Source organism: Cibotium barometz, chromosome 23, assembly GCF_041138505.1.
Source record: "Cibotium barometz isolate CiBa-2024 chromosome 23, ASM4113850v1, whole genome shotgun sequence".
NCBI lineage: Eukaryota > Viridiplantae > Streptophyta > Polypodiopsida > Cyatheales > Cibotiaceae > Cibotium > Cibotium barometz.
The window spans coordinates 50,109,414-50,131,943 of NC_141068.1; the positions used below are offsets into that span (position 1 = coordinate 50,109,414).

Below are 22,530 nucleotides of genomic sequence, written 5' to 3' on the forward strand. Positions count from 1 at the left end.
GTGCTGTCCGCCGCCTACAAGGGCGCCATAAGCTTGTGCCGGGACGCGCACTGTGTGATCGACGCAATGGAGTCCAAGGAGGAGATGGAGGCCGTCGGGCGCCAGCAAAGGCGAAGGTGGTGAAGATGGGCAGCTGCAGCTGGGGATGATCCACCGCTACTGGCAGAGGATTGAGGCGCAGATTTGCGAGATCGGCCGTGAACTGATCAAGCTCCTGGACGATCACGTGTTCCCCAACATGAACATGGCGGAAGGGTACGACATGCATTTCATGGCCAAGCTCGCGCAGGGGGTCGAACGCTACGAAGAGGCGGCGGGCTACATGCGAAAGGTTATCCATGATCAGTTATCGGCTATGAATAGTGCATTAACTAGTACCCAGTTAGCCGCCTTGGTTCTTACGAAGTTGCCTGAGGAGTACGAGATGGTCTCGAGGGCATTACGCTTACAAGTCACAAAGGAAAAGCTGGAATTTGATGATCTCAGCTCTTTTCTCATTGAGGAGAAAGCAGTGCTCATTTCCCAAGACAAGATTCGAGTTCCGAAGGATGTAGAATCGGCACATGCTGCATCGAAATCCAATAAGAAGTCTAGGAGCCGTTGTTATAAGTGCGGAAAGCGAGGGCATTTGGCTCGGGATTGCAAATCCAAAGCTAAAGCTCAAGGCTCGACGAATGACAAAGGCAAAGGCAAAGCTGACGAGGATGACAGTGACAGTGATTCTACTAGGGATGCTACGGCGTCTGCCGGTGTGGCGAGGACTACACTGGCACATGCTCCAGCATTCTAGCTTGGTGGATGGATGCTACCACGTGCTTCAGCCAGAGAGAGGCATGTGAGTGGCAGAGAGGGGCAGTCTGTGCTCCCGTTTTGGTGATTTGGACCCGTGTGTCGGAGTTCAAGGCACATGCATCTGGCATGGAACAGCTTGACAAATCTATGGACGTGATGTGTTCATAGTTCATTGGTAGCAGACTATGGATGGGATGAGTTCCTAGTTCATTGTCAGAGAATTTTGGGCGTCATGTGTCGATAGTTCAATGTTCAGGAGATCTTTTGGACGTGTGTGTTCTCAGTTCAACGAATGGAGGATCATGGATGTGGAGTTGTCTGCAATTCATTATTCTATGTGGCAGCTGAAGCTCAAGATGGCATTCCTTGAGGAGACAGGTTGTTTGGTGCATTTTCCGAGGTGTATTCGGTATCCGGCCAGTACTGAGGTGTCCATGGTTGCATCTACATCGACTTGGTTTCTTCATCTATGTCCACTATGAGCTACAGAGAGGGTGTTAAAAGTAGTATCTCATGTGGAAACGAGTCGTAACAAAGGGCATAATTGTTATTATTTAATGCTACATGAGTCGGCCATTTTCATTGTGAGGGTATATATACCCATGCCCACCCATTGTAATATCCATCTATTCATTGCTAATACACGTCAAGCGTTGTTCGCCAACCCCTCTCTCTCTCTCTCTGCGTCAACTTCTCTCTCTCTCTCTCTGCGTGTATTCAAACTTCCGCATGCACGACTTTGACACTCGTGCCCGACCGTACATCCTCGCTTCACCTCATACCTGCCCGTATGCCTGCGCTAGCTCGTACCCAATCATACATCCTCATGTCACCTCATATATGTCCGTACGCATGCGCGAGCCCGTACCCGACTCTAAATCCTCGCAACATGTTCGTATATCCTCACGTGACGCCCGTACAACCATCATACTTGCAATCCGTATTGTTTTTACCATCTATACCTGCTTGCATGTTTACTTGCAAATTTCAAATTTTGGGTTTTTTTGCAATTACAACACAAATTGGAGCATTCGACCTTCCCAGTAATAAAACTTCTCATTAGTTCTTCTATCAGCTACTATCAATTTCTTTCCCTAGAGAACTTTTCTGTAGTTTACAGTGTGTTGCATTTCCCAAGGAGAAGTTGACAAAAACATTTCAAAAATTGTGTGCATTGCTACTTGTGCATTTGCAGTTAGAAGTGGAACAAAATGCAAAAGATTAATTTGGTGTATTGGCACAGAAAGACAAACTTGACAAGAGTAATTACTAATTACTCTCTGTGGAGCTATATGATCAAAAACTTGCTTGCAGCCAAGGGCCTATTTTGTGAGTGAGGATGATACCCATCCCGCAAACATTGCACCTCGCACGCCTCAAAAAGGTGATGGGCGAGGCAGTCAACATGCCCGATGTGTCCTCGCAGAAGCAAAGAAGATGGGATGCAAGAGATGCACATGACATGTCCTTAATTGCTTTGCCGATCAACAGGTGACAGGTCAATTATACCTCATATCCGGTCTTGCAAGACGTCAAAGCATCCTTGGGATAACTTTTTGGAGGCCATGTACCAAGCCAAGGTTATGTATTTGAAAAGACAGCTTGATGGTGTGCATATGAATGAGGGGGACAATATATCAAATCACTTGACAAAGATCCAAGATCTTCGTGAGTGTTGGAAATATCCACATTCTACCATGAAAATGTGTCATGGGTTAGTAAAATAACAAGGTGTTAGGTGGTTGTGTAAACTAGCACTTGTTTGTGTGTGAACTAGGGCTTGAATAAAACAATTCTAGTGTGTAGGTTCATTTATGTGTGGGAACAACCCCTTAGAAGGATCTTATGTAAGCAATGATGTGTAAAGGTGACACCTCTTAAGGACACTTGGCATCATGCCTTGACATGTGGCATGTGTGGCAGTAGCATATGCACACACCTTGTAAAGGGGACCTCTCCTATAAAAGGACCAAATAACATAATACAAATATGAATCCCATGACTCATTTGTGCTCCCCTTAATCTCCAATTAACTCTTGTATTGATCTCTGTTTAATGTGCTTATTATCTTGCCCGTCATCAACCTCAGTTGCTCTTTGCTCTCAGTCGTGCTCTTGCTCATTCCACCAACGACCAAGATTTGGTATCAGATCCACTTTTGCTTCTGCCCAGACACAGGTCAGCTGCTGTCTGAAGCTGTTCGCACAGAGCCGGTCATCGCCTACCGCGCAGAGCCACTTACTGCCGCTTAAGAGCCACGCACCTACCGCTTGCACAGACCCACTCGCCGCCCAATTCCACCACCTAGTCAGGCGGCACTAGTGTGCAGCGACCCACCACCGGCGGCTTCTGGGACGGCTCAGCCAAGTCAGTGGGCAGCACTACTGCACAGCAAACCGCCACCAGCTCAGCCTGTTTGGCCCGCCTCAGCCCTGTTTCGCTTGGCACCAGTAGAGCAACCACCGACCAGCCTTTCTACCCCGGTCCACCTATCTCAGCCACTGCCACCATCACCTGGCCATTTCTGGAAGGCAGAACCTGCTGCTGCCTGAGCTCTGGAGGTCTTTTGCACACCTGCCGTCTGCTGGTCAGCCTTGGCATAACCACTGCTGCTTACATCACCCTCTCAAGCAGAGCTCTTCTTTGTGCACTTGAAAGTAAGAGGCAGTAGAAAGAAGCCAGCCTTTGAAGAAAGCATTGCTCATATAGTCATATAAAGTTAGTCAAATGTTTAATGGGGAGTGTGCGTGTTCTGTGCGTTTCAATTTTCCGCCATGTTTTCTTCTCTCATGAAAGCTTGCATCTAGCCAATAGTCTTGCAATACCTATGTGTGCATGCATGTGCACACAAATGCGTGCGTGTAGGGTGGGGGGGGCTGGTGCATGCTCGTGCACATGAACAAAATGAACTCTATAACTCGTTACAACACAAGCTTTCAAAAAAGAAGGAAGTGAATGGTAAATCATGCTTTAGCTTTTGAGGGACATAAATCTTTAGTAGTATCATGTGGCCAAGACCCAAGAGTACACAAAATGTGCACTAAAATTTGGGCACTGTTTATCAAATCATTCATTGATGTGTATGCTTGCAAAAACAAAAATAAATTATATAGGTTATCACACAAGGGCAGCACCTCAACGATTGTGCCTGTATCTATTGGCTGACGTATGATCCTCAAAAGCAGGACCTAAAGCAAACAGCTTTACCTGGTGCTCAAAGAAAGGGTAGTCCAAATACGCATCAAACCGCCTGGCAAAGGTAATGTTCGTTTCCAACCAAGTAACTGAATAGGTGAGATCCAAGGACCTTCCAGGCACCAATTGCTGAGGACTGCCTTGCGTAAGGTTGACTTGAATAATCTGGTGTGGAATCAGATTCAGATCTTCCCCACATAACAAACATTAATCACAAGCTTTTTAAAGCACAGATCTACTATCTCATAATATGATACCTGGTCATTATTATACTTGATGACAACGTTCTTGTGAGTATAAAGAAGGTGCTTTGAATCCTCGTTCTTCTCAGGATGATACTCACCGACAAACCCTGCAAGCTCAAAGTTATAAACATAAGCATAATTCTGCCCTGTTACTTGAATGTTATAAAAAGTACATATATTAGGATATATACATACCCCACAGAGGCAGGTCATCTGAAGTAATGCCCGCAGTTGCAAGATGCCAAAGCACATCAATACCAATAATAAGTTGATATTGTTTTATCTTGCACAAAACATTCACATCAAAATGCACAATTGAGGAGGCGGCTTATATTCAGTTACAAACCCATGAAGAACTCAAACCAGTACGCGTTTTCAATAGCATCCTTAAACTCTTGTACTTTGCTTGCATCCAATTCGAGCTTACATATGGTACTCCGCTTCACATCTCCTGCAATCCATATGCATACTTCATGTTAACAGCAACTAAAACATTTTCAGAAGCATGCTTAAAGATCCCTTGAGAAGCTTAGATATGCCAAAAAATCAAGATATAAATGAAAGGTTGAAAAACCATAAGGATTCAGATGGATAAACTTACGTTTAAATTTAATGTCAATTTGGCTGTCAATCAGCTCATTCCCTTCCAAGACCTCGCCAAGTCCACCCCACTTATGGACAGGATTTTCAGTTCCCGGCGTGCAGAATGGTAAGCTGTAGTAATTGTATGTCTCTTGAGGATTGTAGTATGGCCCAACCTTATTCACCCATAGCACGACTCGATCTTGTGCCGCATACTGTAGAGATGAAAATGATGTGATTGGTTACTACACTAGAATATTGATTTACTGTACCAGTGATTGTATTAAATGTTTACTCCCCAACCACCACAATCTAAATCCTAATTGATTGAGAACCAATAGTTGCCATACATTTTATGGAACGTGTTTCAAAACTGTTTGATACCATTAGAGCGGGTAAAAGTAACAAAAACATAAGCATGCAAATTTTGCATAACTTCGCCATTCTCCATCAAGAAAAAACAAACACTTTGCATTGTAAAACATGATTCAAGATTCAATGAAAATTTGAGTAGAGTTACAAATAGAGTGTCTAGAGCTTAAACTTCACTACATAGTGCCGGTTCTTACAAGGACATCAACTGTAGGCACTTGCTGAGGACGGCACGAACACAAAAGGAGAAGCAATGTACATTTTCTTTGCTTTTTTCAAAAGGTATGACACGTAAAAAATGTTTCGTAGTTTCGAAAGTTTATTGCAACTGTGTGAGAACCCCTAGGTTTCTGGACATTAATTTCTTAGATGCTTCATACCAGAATCGATTACCATGTTACTGAGTGATTGATCCAAACCCTACTTGTCATAATGTCCACTCCAAACCATAATCGTCTGACTGTTCACTTCCAAACCCTAATGGTCTAAAGCTTCACAAGTTCACACAGAACGTCCTGACAAAACAGATTTCTGCCAAACAAAACGCAGATTGCAATGCAGCAAATCTGTAAAATCCAAAGCATTGCATAGACGACGAGCAACAGTACAAGCAGATCCAGGTGTTCAATCGAAGGGAAAATACGCCAGCCAACAAGCTCCAATACAAGCAGATATAAAACGCGACATCTAATTACAGTAAGCAATAGGAAGGAGATCACAGAGGGATTACCTTGTGGTCGTACTCTCCTGCAGAAGCTGTGTTCAGAGACAGAATAAGAAGGGCCAGCAGGAAGAGTGAAGGCCATGGCGATCGGGGCATTGCGATTCCTGCAAAGAGAGAACAAAACCCTAAACAGAACCCCTCCGCTGTGTCAGCTCTTGCTCTATACGCGCTGAAAAATTACATATGGTCGCAGAAGAGGAAAAAAAACCCCCCAAAAAAAAAAAACCAGTAACCGATAAGTTATTGGCCTCTTCGGTGTGGTATATGGGGTTACTCGCCCTCCCTTCACTTCTCAAGGAGTCACACTTTATGATTGATCCAAATAGACCCAACATCATTTTTTTTGGGGGGAAAAAGATCCTTCGATTAGTTAAAGACAAAAACAACCACAAAGGGCTAAATACAAACTCGCCTCATATAAGGGCGGGAAACAATTAGTCATAAGGGAAAGAGATGCTTCTCCTCCGACTGATCGCTATGTGTTGATTTTGGCTTTAATTTTCATCGAATATCCTTTTTTGGCTTTAATTTCCATCAAATATTCTTTCATTTTTGGCTTTAATTTCCATCAAATATCCTTTCTTTCCTTTAACTTTAATAGGACCCAAACATGTGCCATGCAATAATAACGAGGGGGAGTGGGCTCCTCTTTTAGAGGCATCGTCATGCATGTCGTGGTGGGCATTTATGGTGGTTCAATCAACCTACCTCATCCTCGTGCTCTTTGGGCCTTTGTATGTTTCCTTCGGCCTAGGGCATCTACTGGTGTTCAATCGTCATGGACATTTGTGGTTTGCTCAGCCTGCCTCATGCTCACGCTCGTGCTCATCACTGGTGTTCAGTCGGGTTGCATGAAGGTAACATGCGATTTTTCTCCTCACATTGTTGTATCTTCTCCATCCTCCATTGTTGCATGTTCTGGTTATGAGGGGGGTGGGATTGCATGCTGCTGATGGTCATGCGGCCTTGGTTAGCATTGATGGATTGGTCTCTGGTACCGTACATGCTTCGTAGCGAGAAGTACTACCTTGCTAGGACTTGGATTATCCCAAAGATATCATTGATGGTTTGGTCTTTGATACCGTACATGCTTCATAGTGGGAAGTACTACCCTACCCACCACGAATTTGATTATCCCAAAGATAGGCAATGGCATGGATGAGAGAAGGGCTGCAACAATGTGGAAAGTCATGAAAATGCCCCATATTACTCAATGCACAGACGTTGATAAAATCTCCTTTTTCAAAAAATGTTCCTTTTAGGTACTTCAAGGATGGTCGTGGTCTTGATAGTATAGAGCTGGTGACGGTCTCGAAGAAGAAAGAGAAGACGAAGAATATGTTATGCTCCGTAGCAAAAGCAACCCAATCTCCTTGGATAGTGATAATGCAACTACTCTGACGAATATTCTAAGCCTATTGTCAAGTCTCATGATTTTGTGCCTTTTTTTCTAGCTAAAAAGACATGGAGGTGGTTTTATGTAAAATGTCTCGAAATATAATGTAATATGTCATCGCACCGCACTTTTTGGACTTTAGTGTAAGCACACCTTTATATAATATATAAGGTTTTCCATGTTGATCTCCAGAAACTTTTTTTTCTTCAATTTTAGAAACTTTTTTTGTAATTCTAAATTTATTTATTTTTTGAGCTCTGTGTTACAATTTGTTACCACTATGTTCGTAGCATGGCACTTGGGTGATTCCAAATATTCCATGTGGAGGACATATGAATTTAGGGATGGTTGGAACTAAGTGTTGGATTTAATGCTTATGTGTTATTGTGTAACTTTAGCATGTGTTGCTAATGTGTAATGTGTTTGAATGGAAAACTTGTAGGTTGGTGAGATTGACGAGCTTTGTGCTTGTAAGCCGGTATGGCTAGGACATGATGGCAATGATTTGGCATGAGCTATTACTGAGAAGGTTCTCATTTTTTGTATTTTAGCCGTAGTATTTACTCGAGATATTTTGTATTATTGTTGGCCGCCCACTTTTGTTATACTTGGGCATGGATATATTAATTTTGTTGTATGTGAATTAGCCCTTAGGGTTCTTTATGCATTTTCCCTTTAGTGGTCTAGATAGGAAGGATTTATTTAAGCTTTTGGTAAAAGCAACTCCTATTTTTGTAAAGGGCAAGCCCATGCATAAGCATGCAACTATTTTTTGCATGTGGGCTATTTTTATTAATTAAGACATAAATACCCAAAAAGTGGGAGGAGGCCCACACTTCTTGGGGGGGGGGAGAGAGAGAGAGAGAGAGAGAGAGAGTGAGTGAGAGAGAGAGAGAGAGAGATTGCACCCAATACTCTCATGTGTTTTATTTTAATTATGGTGTATGCTATCTTGCTCAAGGTAATAATTAAAGTTTATGTGTTTTGATCCGTATGATAGTAAGTGATGTGTCTCCCCAAGATCCAAATTCCAATTAGTTTGTGTCAGAACTTAAGGTGAAAATTTTAGAACAAGTTTTTAAAAAAAATCAAGGTTCAAATTCATGTCATGACCAAAAGGAAGCTGGAAATACAAGTGCAAGGAAGGCAAAAAGGAATTCAAATCAAGCTTTAACTAAGCCTAAACTCAAGGTAAGTACAAGGCTAACTCTATGCTATTCAATAGCTTCTACAAAGTCAAGGCAAAAAAAGCTAGTAAGGAAGAAGAAAACAAAAAAGCATGCAGACATGACCAAAAGGAAGTTGGAAATACAAGTGCAAGGAAGGCAAAAGGAAAGTAAAAAAGAATTCAAATCAAACTTTAACTAAACCTAAACTGAAGGTGGTAAGTACAAGGCTAACTCTATGCTATTCAATAGCTTCTACAAAGTCTACATAAGGCAAAAAAGCTAGCAAGGAAGAAGAAAACGAAAAAGCGTGCAGTCGGCATGCTCTTGAGCCCTGGAATTCTACAAACTATGTCGAAAGCCCGATCCGATCTGTGGATGCGTCTAGAATGGTCTCTTGCATAAACGTTATACCCTATCTGCACACTTTCATCAAGGATCCAGCAATTTAAATTTATAATGGTGGTTGTAATCCTGCAGAAATCTCCATAGTTCTCATCTTCTTTTACTCATAAAAAGCTTCAAAGTTAGGAGGAGATTCATGTGTGGAGCTCCTTTTAGTAAAACACCCTTAAAAAATTACCCAAATTTGGTCTGGATTCAATAGCTTCTACAAAGTCTACACAAGGCAAAAAAGCTAGCAAGGAAGAAGAAAACGAAAAAGCGTGCAGTCGGCATGCTCTTGAGCCCTAGAATTCCACAAATTGTGTCGAAAGCCCAATCCGATCTGTGGATGCATCTTGGAATGGTCTCTTGCATAAACGTTATACCCTATCTGCACACTTTCATCAAGGATCCAGTGATTTAAATTTATAATGGTGGTTGTAATCCTACAGAAATCTATAGTCTCCATAGTTCTCATCGTCTTTTACTCATAAAAAGCTTCAAAGTTAGGAGGAGATTCATGTGTGGAGCTCCTTTTAGTAAAACACCCTTAAAAAATTACCCAAATTTGGCCCGGATTCAAAATGAAGAAATTTTCAGCGCCCCACACTTGTTCTAAACACAGAATTACAGCAAATCAAAGTTTTCAAAATTTTTAAAATTGGTCACTGTGTTCGCTCTTTCAAAGCTCAAATTCTCTTCTTATACCCAATATTTTTCCACCGAATGACCTTCCAACACTTCACCACTACTTTCAAATATTTTGGAGATTGCTATGGATGCCCGCATCACTTTTCTATTTTTTCGTGGGTCACACGAACTTCATAATTATTATCAAGAGCAGCAACTACTATAAGTATTTCTAAACTTTTGCTATTTTTCTTTAGTTCTCATCATTTATAGCTAGTTTTCCTGCATCCCCGTCTATTCAAGAGCAATCACTGCTTTGCAAGCACAATTGGTCAATGAACACACTCATAGGATTGCATTAGAAGACCAACTGAAACATCAAAAACGGCACATGCATGATATTGAAAGCGATAGTGATGAGGTTTCTATTTGTTGAGTTGTCAAGGAAACTTTAGATGCTCAAATGGCTCGAAAAGAATCTCTCACATTAGTTGCAAGGCTTTCTCTTTTCAAAATTTTGATGGAAAGAAGGACGCACGCACTATTTTAGCTTGACTTAGCTAGTTTGATGACTACTTTTTGGGAGAGAAATTTTTCAGCTATATATACACGGTTTAATGAAAAGAAGGGTCTAAAGCATCACGTGCCAACTTCCAAAAGGGAGAGGCTAAGCACTCGGTCTACTTGTCTTGTAAGCACCTCTACTATGTATTTTTACAAGTGGTGAACTTGGATGCTTCTGCTCATGATTTCATGCATCAACAAGCACTCACAAAAGTTGAATTGTTCCACGCTTTGTCAAGGTGGCGTAATCCCACAGCTACTGAAACTGCCTAGCTACTTCCTCGTCAATGCTACATGCCTTTAACTTTTTGGTAGGAGCATCACCAAATGATAATTATGGTCCTCTCATTTTTGCCTATGTGGCAAACATCTTTTGATATTTTGATGTAGCTAGTTCTAATATTTTGGTGGGGTTTTGATATTGTGGTGGATCAATGTAGCTACTTTGGATATTGTGGTGTCTATGGTTGTTGTCCTCAGATAACTTGTGCTTCTCTTTTTAATAGTCTACTTATATTGTGAGATGAATAGTGTACTTATGGACTCATGTGTTTTGCATTACCTACCAGTGAGTGAGCATGGCGACGATGGGGTGTGGCACGGCGCCCACCTCTGAAGGCATGCCTCCGTTCAAGGAGATCATGTGTTTCATTGGACGTAGATGATGGCATCATCTCTGGCTATGTAGATCTGTACTTACATAGCTACACGTGTGCAATCTCATCTATGAGGATGAGAGTGGATGTGCACTTGGAGGATGAGATCGATGCTCATGTGTAGGTGAACCCCTATGATGACTAATGAGCTTTGATAGTCTCTCTTCGACTTCTTTTGGTCCTTTTTTGCTAGACTGACATTCCCATTGGTCCTTTTTTTGGCTTTGTCTTTTTGGAATCATTTTAGTGCTAGATTTGGGGTCTAGGTAGGGATGGATATAAGGATGGATCCATCACCTACCCTATATGGTTTTTACAGTCGCTCAAGTTTGGGGCTTGCTTGGTTATGTTCACTCGGTGTCTTGTAACACTCAGTGATCCCGAATATTCCATGTATAGGACATATGAATTTAGGGATGGCCGAAACTAAGTGTTAGATTTAATGCTTATGTGATGTTGTGTAACTTTAGCATATGTTGCTAATGTGTAATGTGTTTGAATGGATAAGTTGTAGGTTGGTGAGATTGACAAGCTTTGTGCTCGTATGCTGGTACTCTTCGGGACATGATGGGGTGATTTGGCATGAGCTATTATAGGGAAGGTTCTAATTTTTTGTATTTTGGCCGTAGTATTTACTACAAGATATTTTGTATTATTGTGTATTTTTTCCTTTAGTGGTCTAGATAGGAAGGATTTATCTAGGCTTTTGGTAAAATAAACTCCTATTTTTGTAAAGGGTAAGCCCATGCATAAGCGTGCAACTATTTTTGGCATGTGGGCTATTTTATTAATTAAGACATAAATACCCAAGAAGTGGGAGGAGGCCAATACTTCGGGGGATTGATTGCACCTAATACTCTCTCATGTGTTTTATTTTTAATTATAAATACCCAAGAAGTGGGGGGAGGCCAATACTTCGGGGGATTGATTGCACCTAATACTCTCTCATGTGTTTTATTTTTAATTATGGTTTATGCTATCTTGCTCAAGGTAATAATTGAAGTTTATGTGTTTTGATCCGTATGATAGTAAGTGATGTGTCTCCCCAAGATCCAAATTCATATCACTTTGGTAAAAATATTTTTTTAACTTTAATTTTGTTAAACTGCCTATTTATATCACATAAAAGTTTAGAACTTGTTTTAATTTAAATAATTCTAAATGTGGAAATTTGCTTATAAACCTTAGTAATAAAAAAAAACTTAGACTTTATTTGGAACCTTAGGAGACCCTCAAAAAAATTAATTAATTTGAAAGAGTGAATTACCTCACATAAAATTTCAAAACTTGTTATAAATTAAATAATTTCAAATGTGATTTTTTTAAAAGTAATTACATATAAATGTTAGCAATAAAACCTTACACTTTATTTGGAACCTTAGGAGGGTGAATGGGAGACCCTCATAAAAAACATTTTGGTTATTAATTAAAGACGTGGCTTGTTTTTGGAAAACTAAAGTTGTAAGTTTATTTCAGCTTTGGGAAACTAGAATACATTTGGCATTATGAAATGACTTTCTAGTCTCGTTTTATGAACAAGCACCATTACATTCTCCCTCTCTGAACCTCCATGAAATGCTTTTTGCACATGATGAACGAGAGAGAGAGAGAGAGAGAGAGAGAGAGAGAGAGAGAGAGAGAGAGAGAGAGAGAGAGAGAGAGAGAGAGAGAGAGAGAGAGGGGGGCAGGGGGGCATTGCGCTTCAACACTGAGAGAAGCAGTTCATCCAATCAGTCGGTTTTTCTCTTTGAGATTAGCATGAGCAGGAAGGAAAAAGGGCATGGTGCTAGCTTACGCATGGTAAAATTTCATCCATAGCATTTTTTAAGTATTAAAAAAATTTAAGATGTAGATTTCTCTTTATTGCAATCCATTGTGTGCTTTAATTTTGTCAACAAAGTATTAAAAAAATATTTATGATGATGGATTACTCTTTACGATCATAGATTTCTCTTTATTGCAATCCATTGTGTGCTATAATTTCATTGATAAAGTATTTAAAAGAATATTTATGATGATAGAGTGCTCTTTATTGCAATCCATTGTGTGATATAATTTTGTCAGAGCTATCAGCAGAAAAAAAAGGTTAAGGCAACCCAAATAATCCTTCATGGTTTTGTATTAATTAAAATTGGGTGAATGGGCAACCCAAATACTCCTTTGTGGTTTCCTATTATCCTAATTAAAATTGGGTGACTAGGCATTACTATTAAAAAAAGGTTTATGTAACCCGAATACTCCTTCATGATTTGCTATTAATTTAAATTGGGTGAATAGGCAACACAAATACTCCTTTATGGTTTCCTATTATCCTATTAATTAAAATTGGGTGACTAGGCAACCCAAGTACCCAAAAAATATCTTGAAATATCCTTTATGGTTTCCTATTATCCTATTAATTAGAATTGGGTGCTAGGCAACCTAGATACCCAAAAATTTACAAAAAAAAACTAAATTTGTGGGCAAATTTGTAAGTCTCTTGTGGGCTTGTTCATTATTATTCTTTCCCTATAAGTGGACTGCAAACACTATCATGATGACAAATGGAAAGAGTCACTAGCCCGGGTTAGAGATTGTACCTGTGTTTTCACTTTCCCAAAAGCGCGAGACAGAGGTGATTAATGTTGGAGCTCAAAACTAAGTGCAGGGGGTCCACTACACTAGGACTCGTGTCTTCATTTAGACCACCAAATACATGTTATTACTGTTAATCAATAAATGAACTAATGAATGTTCAAACATGTTAAGTTCACTGACTAGATCCCAAGAGGGCTACCTCATCTTCTTTTAAACTCTCCCACCCCTACCCTTTATTCTCACCATGCGAGGTCATGTGCTGATCGCCCTGTGCATGGGACTGTTATGCTCATTGTCATGCTCATCATCCCTAGACTGGATATCCTTAGAACCCTCAATGTCGTCCCCTTCCCATTCTAGCCGTGACCTTTTTTTGGCGTTGGTGTCACGGTTGTGGATGATGTAGGCTCCTAGGAGTTTGTTGATTTCTTACCCTTTTTCTTCTCAAGGGCCGATTGCTACTCAGTGCTAGGCTTCTTGCCCTTCTTCGTTACTACATTTGGCCAACACAGTAACTTTAGATTTCCAAAAAACATGCTTCATAATTCATGCAAAAGATCTACCGTACACAATGAAACACACTCTGAGACTGCTTGCCTCCTATGGAGGAAACTCCCCCTTCATGTGGTCTAGCCACCCACCACGGGCATAGTATCCATGTGTCCTTGCCCCGAAGCTCGTTGATCCACTCTTCGGGGTACAATCCTGTCTCTTCTATCTCAGACTACACCCGTACGCATACATACCCGATCACACACACTACTTCTCCACCACCTAATATAGAAACATTAAAATTCTCTAAGAAACCAATATAATAAGAATAATAACTTCTCCACCACATAAGGCAAAAAGAAAAAAAAGAGTATTGTGGCATGCTACTACATACCTATACAAGAGGCATCGTGCTATGCGCACGAAACGTGTGGTTGTTGGTCAGGATCCAAGGTGGCACGCATTTACCCTTTCCACCTTACGAATGCCTTCTCAAAGTGAGTCTTCTTGTAAGATTTGAGGGCATCCGTGATACCTACCCTAGAGTCCATTGCGGCTCTCTCGTGCATACCAGCTACAGCAGTGGGTGATCCCATCTCTAACTCTGCATACAATTGTAGTGTGTACTTAGTCAATTGGAATCAGTACACGTGACAATGGATCCACACGAAGAATGCTCTGACGGCGGATGGTGGAATATGGGCGTCCCTCATAGCAAACTCGTCACCTACCAATATGTCAAGGAGCCTACATTTCATGCATTGTGAACGAGCGTTATGTTTTTACCTGCATAAAAAAATAATTAATGCATTAAGAGAGTTAGAGATCTTACTCTCCATTTGGAATATGTACTCAAAAACAATCTTTACTAGCTTGGAAGTAGTGAATTTGCTAGCCTTTTCACCCCATCCCTGGTATGAGATCACTTTTTTGAAAAACTCTTTTCTACACTCGGGGTTGGCAATTTGTGCCAACTCATGTCCCCTCTTAGTAAATAGTTCCTCTATCTTCTTCAAGGCATCTCTGTAGTTCTTGTTGAACATTTCTACATTCAAAAGGTGTTCTCTACTCACTCACTCACAAGCAAGCCACTGATCTTGGCTTGGTATGTGCCATCAAACTTCGATTGCAATGTTTTTATGTTTAAGAAACATATTTTGAAATCAAAACATGGCTTTATTGTGGTTTGAGAATGAGGCATACACATACCTTGAAAACTAATTGTGAAAGAAGTGCCATGGGAAGCTTTACCACTTCAATTTATTACGTCCTCGATGAGTAATAGCTGTCTTTGCCTATGCACGCTCAGCACCATTGAACTTTGACAATAAGGATTGTGGATCGACAAGGCCCACACGTTGCATCATAAATATATCATGTGCCGTTGTGTTCAACATATGGATGCTAGTGACCCTGGAAATTTGCATGCATAAAATAAGGTAAATGATGACATATAAAATGTTTGTTTGTTTGATACACAAAAAACAATGTACAATCCACTTACTTGTTTATCATGCATAACACCACAAGAACTCTACCTCCTCCTCCTCAAGGAATCAAACCACTCTGCAAATCACCTTGGGAACCTTCTCTCTTTCAACTCGATTGGTTTTTGCCCATTCTTACCATGATTTGAGTCGATGGTTGCCATCCCAGATAACAAAAATCTTCCCAACCATGTGTTGCCATCCTTATGTCTCCTCTAGTATCGTGTCAACTCAACTGACAACAACGATAAGTCGTGATCGACTACACTTACCGCCATTTGTTGATTGGTATGTGCTCTCCTCCATGCTTTTGATTAACCCCTCGATGGAATCCTTGTTCATACACATTGCCGGGTTTGCAAGGAGGCGACAACGTGGCACTCTAGGAAGGAGGTTATGATTATTAACCAAGTGGTCCTCCACCTAATTCGTGGAGATGTGTCGATCAACCACTTGGTTGAAACTCTCTTTTATGGACTCCTCTTCTTCACCAATCGTGCCACTACTGCTGACTACAAGATTGTTGGCGGGTGTTGAAGAAGTAGCTCCCAAAGCTAAATGAAATTAAGAGGTGTTTGTTACCCACTTAATGTGTGGCCACTTGTGATATGCCCACGTCTTGCGACGATAATGAGATCTCATCTTGATTTTCGGTGAACTCCTTCGATTGCAAACAAGTCCGAGGAGGCATTTTGGCTTGAAAGTTGCTGCGTTGGAAGATGCTACGTCGAGTGTTGATGAATTTTGAGGGGTGCCTTGAGGGAAGAGCGAAGTCCGGGACAATGCGTCGAAAGAATGAGGGGGTGGCGTGAGGACGCATTGAAGGAATGGGGGGGTGGGGGGGACATTGAGGAATGAGGGGGGACACGAGGGTGTGTTGAGGGAGAAGAGGGGGCGTGAGGGCGCTCTGAGAGAGGAGAGGGACAAAGGAGGGGGTGTGTGTTGAGGGAGGGCTCACAAAGAGCATTGTGAGCCCTTTTGTGGGCTGTCCAATGGCTTGAAAGCCATTGGACAGCCACGGTCCATGCCGTGTGGCATGAGTATGCCACATAGTGTTGCTATGTGTAATGCCTGAGCTTAGGCCGCCGTGGACCTATTATCCGCGGGGAGAGAGAGAGAGAGAGAGAGAGAGAGAGAGAGAGAGAGAGAGAGAGAGAGAGAGAGAGAGAGAGAGAGAGAGAGAGAGAGAGAGAGAGAGAGAGAGAGAGGGAGAGAGAGAAGAGAGTAGAGAGGAGAAAAAGAGGAGGGAGGGAGAGCGAGGGAGAGAGGAGAGATAGAGAGAGAGAGAGAGAGAGAGAGAGAGAGAGGAGGGAGGGAGGGAGAGGGAGAGAGGGGAGAGAGAGAGGAGGGAGGGAGAGAGGGGAGAGAGAGAGGAGGGAGGGAGAGAGAAGAGGAGAGAGAGGAGAGAAAGAGGACGGAGGGAGAGAGAAGAGGGGAGAGAGGAGGGAGGGAGAGAGATAATAGGTAAATTTTTCAAATGATTTTAATAATTATTTGTAGCGATGTGGCTGTGCAGTCCTCCTTCAGAGGCTCCTTCAGAGGGGAACAAAGTCCACGATCTGTGTGAGATATTAAAAAGGAGAGAGGGCCAATGGGGGAGACGGGGTTACTATTAAGGAGAGAGAGACGAGGGAGGGAGAGAGAGGAGTGTTGATTTTTTAATATATATTTAGAACTACCCATGCCATAAAAAATAAGAGCATGGAATTATGTAGGGAGAGAGAGAGAGAGAGAGAGAGAATGTAGGAATGCTAATTTTGAACTATAATATATATATATATATATATATATCACAGAGCTTGTTTTTTTTTTGGGAATTAATATTATAAAAAAAGAATAATTGCTTTAAAACGGTCAAATTAAAAACGGCCAACTATGTAAGGATGTTAATCACCATTTATTTCTTGTGTACTTGGTATCTATTGTGCCATTCTTCCTTGTTCTTGTGTACTTCTTTTTTGTTCCTCTTTACAATGAGCTGTAAAATCACATTCCCATCTTCTAAGAAGAATCTAAGTTTCAACAATGGACGAATTCTCGTGAATGCAAAGTTTTTACAAGAACAAGTAGCTCCCCACTCATTCTATGGAGTGCAAGCCGCCATAGTAAATATTGGGTCCTGAGAGTTGCATGTCCCTTTGGAGGCAACCTCTAATCATGAGGGGGAGGACTTCTATATACTTGAGGACTCTCTTTCAGCCAATTACTTTGCAATAGTTGATGCTTCATTAAACTCAAACCCACAACCAATAGCCATCTTAGATAGCCTGCCCAGAGAGGACTTCCAACTCATACTATTGTGATAGATGTATGTAGCCCCTTTCAAGATAACAACAAAAGCGATGCAGCAAGCTCATCCACTGTTGTAAGAGGAGATGGTAAGGGCATTTTGGAATACCTTGAAGCATGAAGAAGGGAAACACATTAACAAAGATTTTGTTTAATGTCAAAGAGGTTATCAAGGCCGTGGATTCCTAGGCAATATAATGGTGATATTGCATTTGAGTTCCCACCAACCATGGAAACACATTGAGGAATGGACTCTATGGAGCATAAGTATGATCCACTGGTGGTCAAAGCTGCAAACCTAAACATTACCTTCCCTGGAGCATGTTGAAGAATCCATTGCCTAGGTAATTTGAAGTGTGTGAATGAACTTTGCCCACATTTAAAGAACCACAGGGTGCCAAATACATCACATTTTCCTGGAAGCATACTAAAGGCACCGACCACTAGAGAGGAGTGCAACAATGCATCTAGAAAGCTCCTTTGTCATTGTTGCTCAGTGGGTGGCGACGATGTGCATTGCTACATGCAATTACTACATCTATTATGGGATGCCCTTCGACGAGACGATGAGTTGATTAATGATACGCATCGATTTCCATTAACATAATGTACGCGTAGGCACATCAAAGGCACAAATGGTGTCCAAGGTGCTAGGGGTAGATCACAATGCTAGGGAGCTACAATGTACAGGTAGATCACAATGCTAGGGAGCTACAAATGTGTGTAGCTAAAGAAATCGTAATGGCAGCACTAGTGTAAGAAGGTGGTTCCTCACATTTCATTGGGGAGGAACAAGAGTTCATCAACATTGCAGAGAGGAGATGGGACCACTGGTGGAAGACAGCTAGTAGGATAATCTGGTTATGTTCCTGTAAAAGAGTTGTTAAAATCTAGAACGTAAAGTGTGAAATTTCAACAATTTGATTTTTAGGTTTTGGAGGCGACCTTTCAAGATCATTGCAAAGATTAATGATAATGCCTTTAAATTGGATCTACCTTCTAATTGGCATATTCATAATTCTTTCCATGTTAGTCTTCTGAGACCATTAAGGGGATCTCTACCTTCTCATCATATGCTTGAAGAACCTCCTAAATTAGTAGCTGAAGAAGAACGTATAGAACCTTAGTCTATTATTTACCATGAGACCATCACTACACGCATTGGAAACACTTATGTCAAGTATCTTGTGACCTTCAAGAATCATCCTATTGAAGATGCTAAATAGATGCCAAAAAGGTTTTTCCATTCTTACTAGAATCTCATCCACTCATACCATACACATGATTGAGGTTAATTGTAACATGAGAAAGAGGGAATGTTATTTATGAAATCTATGGTCAAGTGGGGATGGCCATGCGATTATTGTTTTTGTGGATGGCTTCGCCGGTCATCGCTAGGGAACTCCAGACTACCGACACAAACACTAGGGTTGGGGGAAAGGGAGCGTGGATCCTCGGTGACTTTGGTAAAACAGAGATTAAGCATTCAATATTTGGTCAAATCTTGTGCTTCTTGGCTTAATCCTCTACTAGACTAATTGCTATTGATGGCCTTGAAAGGATTTGAGCTCATTTGAACTCTAAGGCCTCAGATCTGGGCTCCCCGCATACTCTGTTTTCTGCACACAAAATGCCCCTTGCACCCTCATCAGAGCCTTTTTCCAAGGGCAAGGTCACCATCCCCTCCAGGCTAGGGATATGCATGTTGTCCAGGCCCCATTCATGGATTACCCAAGATGCCCTGAACCAAGGCCTTCCAATTAGCAAGCTATAGGCCCCTTTAATTGGTGGGAGATCTAACACCACAAAATTCATTTCAAATACTAATCCCTCAAAAGTGATTGAAACTTGCTTGACTAGTCCCAAAGGCATCACTTTCCTCTGGTTTGCCACTCAGATGGGGCGAAGGGAGCTAGCTCAGTGTGATTCGGAGACCCAAGGCTTTCCTTGTAGCTTCAAGCATGATGTTACCGCTAGAACCACCATCCATAATGGCCCCTGAAATTTGAGTTCCTCCCATGGAGACTATCACCCTCGGGCTTCGGTGATCAGCCACTACTAACCTTGGGTTGGGTAGACTCCTCATCTGCCTTTGAAGGTGTGGTGGTTGGGGGAATGACCAAGATAGGTGCGGCTTCCTTCTCCATGGGTGGTGTTTGAGTGAATTCCTCCATGGACTCCTTCTTATAAGCTTATTCCACAATGGATGGGTAGATTGCACCATCAAGAGGAGGACTTGGTGTTTTTGGGGCTCCTTGGGACTGGTGGGTGACAGCTGCCACTATTAGAGTGTCAGCCTTGGGAGATGGCACCACTGCCACTATTGGAGTGTCAACCTTGAGAGATGGCACCACTACTTCCACCATGGATTCTAGGACAATCCTGGGTGTAGTGGTCTCAGCTCTCTTCTGGACAATGTGGGCATGGGGGCGAGCCCTCTGGTACCGTGCATTGAGCTTGCATGTGGCCGCTCCCCCCACAATAGTAGCATATAAGGGGTCAGGTGGGGTTGTTGGGAGGAGTTAGGGACCTGGGCGGAAGTTGAAGCACTACTGGTCGGGGTCACCATGTAGTCTTCAGCAAAGGGATTAAGCGGGGTGGCATCTTGCTTAAGTTGTTGTTGTATGAGTTTGAGTCCCTTGAGGTAGCAACACTCCTTGTCCTCATGGCCTACCTTTGAGCAAAATGAGCAAGCAAAATGAGCAATAGATATGCAACAACCTTATCTGTGGCATTCAACAAAGCATAAACCAATATCCCAATCACAATGGAGGTAAATTTTTTCATCCTACTCTCATATTTCCTCAAGTTGGTACTCAAGTTGCCATCTAGGAGTGCTCTTGCAAAACATCTGGTAGTTCTACTCTCATGACACCCAATAGTGTTGCTTGTCACCTTGTTAAACTTATGTTCTTTTATAGATTCATTGTTTATGCTCACGTTTTCAACCAACTTCTCGATGGACTCCACATAGAACATATGTGCACAGACCTTAAACTATGAACATAAACCTCACACAAGGAACATAGGTACACCAAAGATGGTTCTCCTTGATCCTAAGGAGCTTTTATAAGAATATGACACAATGGAAAGAGATAGCAAGACAAAGCACAATAGACAATGCAATAGATACACAATGGAGAGAATTTAAAATTCTAATTATACCAAAGAGGTACAAGTGATGGTATTGTCCACCTGTGCGCTCTTAAGTAAAGCTTAGATGGCGATCTAGATAGACTTTGGATGGAGTACGAGGTGTAGAAGGGGGTGGATACTCACAAAGCATTGGATGCCTTAGCTCATGGCAACCATGTCCATATATAGTATTGTAGGTGGTGTGGTAGACGCATATACAATGAGGGCAGTTACACTGCATAGACACAGTCATCGCCCGTGTATCAAGAACGCAGTCCACCACTGCCCACTAATGCCCACTAATGATGGACCTAGTATCCGAGGGAATATTTTAGGGAATACCTTCACCTCAAGGGCTCCCGTGCCTAAACCCCTGCCAGGGAGCCCCCTGGGACCCCCTAGTCGGGGCGATGCCTCGGACCCTAGCTAATGCTCGTACCCCTGACCATCTCCTAACCATCATCAATGGTCACAATAATAACCCCATGGGCATCTAAGACAAGGTTCCCACTAAAGACATGCACCATGGCTACTCCTCATAACGGGGGCCTATCAAATGTGCATTATACATTAAAGTGAGATACATGCTGAGAGGTGGGCATTGAGTGTATACTAACACCCCCCCTCAATGTCCACCCGAAGATGAACTAGGTTTTTGGCCCAACGCCAAGTTGATGAAGATGTCGGTGCAGTTTTTGGCCCAATGCCAAGAGTTGGTCCTTTCCAAGAGCCTTGGTGAAGATGTCAGTGCAGTTTTTCTCTGGAGAGCAATACTCCAGCTCCACTATCTCATCCTCTATTAGCTTTTGCACATAATGATACTGAATCTCAATGTGCTTCGTGCTTTGCAAGCATGAAACACAGGGTTCTTGGAGATAGCCATGCAACTCTGATTGTCGCACCACAAGACTATAGCCTCCTTGATCTGAACTCCCATGTCAACCAAGATTCTCCTCAGCCATACTACCTCACATGCAACAAAGTAAGCTGCCTTATACTCAGCATCTGTGGAAGAAAGTGCCACTATAGGTTGCTTTTTGCTGGTCCAAGAGAAAGCACTAGAAGTAAGCAAAAAACAATATCCAGAACTGATTTCCTAGAATCACAATCTCCTGCCCAATCTGAGTCACAATAACCTGTTAGAGTGTCACCCATGCTGTAAGTGATTCCATACTCAAGAGTACCTCTAATATACCTAAGTACCCTCATCCCTGCCTTCCAATGACTCTCTTGTGGCTACTATTAATCCCATTTTAGATTAACAAGTATGCTCCTCCAATTGAGAACATTAATAAGTGTCATGAAAAGGCACTATAAAAGTTGTACATTATGAGATATTGACCACCCAAGGCCTTAGTTACGTAAATTTTAGACGTCTAAGTGTGAATAAGGGCCAATTGTATATAAGGCATTTTTTCATAATGAAAGGACACAATCCCCCTTTGTGCTATTGAGAGAACTTCTTTGTGTTTTGAGAGAGATTGAGAGAGAGGATTCTAGCATTTGTGCCTCTTCTATGCTTGTACGATTCATGCTTGTGTGGGAGAGTGAGAGAGAGTGATTGCCTTATGTGACGATGTGAGCGACTCTATGGTGATAGCGTGGAGGTGGAGCTTAGAGGTTTGGAGCTTAACAAGTAAGCTTGGAGGCCTCAAGGGACTCAAGTTCGAAGCATTTGGTAAGTGCCCTATGACAATTGTGTTCTATTGCTCTTCCTTTTGGGGTGAATGCATTGAGTTCCCTCTTGGAGGTGAGGTAGCCCGTAACATTTTTGGCGCCATTGCCGAGGAAACACCTTTGTTTCTTCCTTCCTCTTGGAGTTTCAGCTCCCATTGCATAAGATT

At 42.0% G+C, this 22,530-nt stretch overlaps 1 protein-coding gene across 2 annotated transcripts in view; it reads right to left on the reverse strand.

Moving 5' to 3' along the window:
* The window catches only part of LOC147626053 (transmembrane 9 superfamily member 1-like), a 52,483-nt gene extending 46,384 nt beyond the window's left edge, over window positions 1–6,099 (reverse strand). The window contains exons 1-6 of one of the 2 annotated variants that reach the window (XM_086817613.1): window positions 5,917–6,099; window positions 4,834–5,029; window positions 4,579–4,683; window positions 4,428–4,445; window positions 4,245–4,339; window positions 4,000–4,152 (exon numbers count right to left, since the gene is read on the reverse strand). In XM_086817613.1, the coding sequence (XP_086673739.1) occupies window positions 4,000–4,152; window positions 4,245–4,339; window positions 4,428–4,445; window positions 4,579–4,683; window positions 4,834–5,029; window positions 5,917–6,006 (657 nt within the window). In that variant the 5' untranslated portion in view covers window positions 6,007–6,099. The remainder of the gene's footprint in view (window positions 1–3,999; window positions 4,153–4,244; window positions 4,340–4,427; window positions 4,446–4,578; window positions 4,684–4,833; window positions 5,030–5,916) is intronic. The other variant, XM_086817615.1, reaches the window with a different exon arrangement.
* Window positions 6,100–22,530: the final 16,431 nt, after the last annotated feature.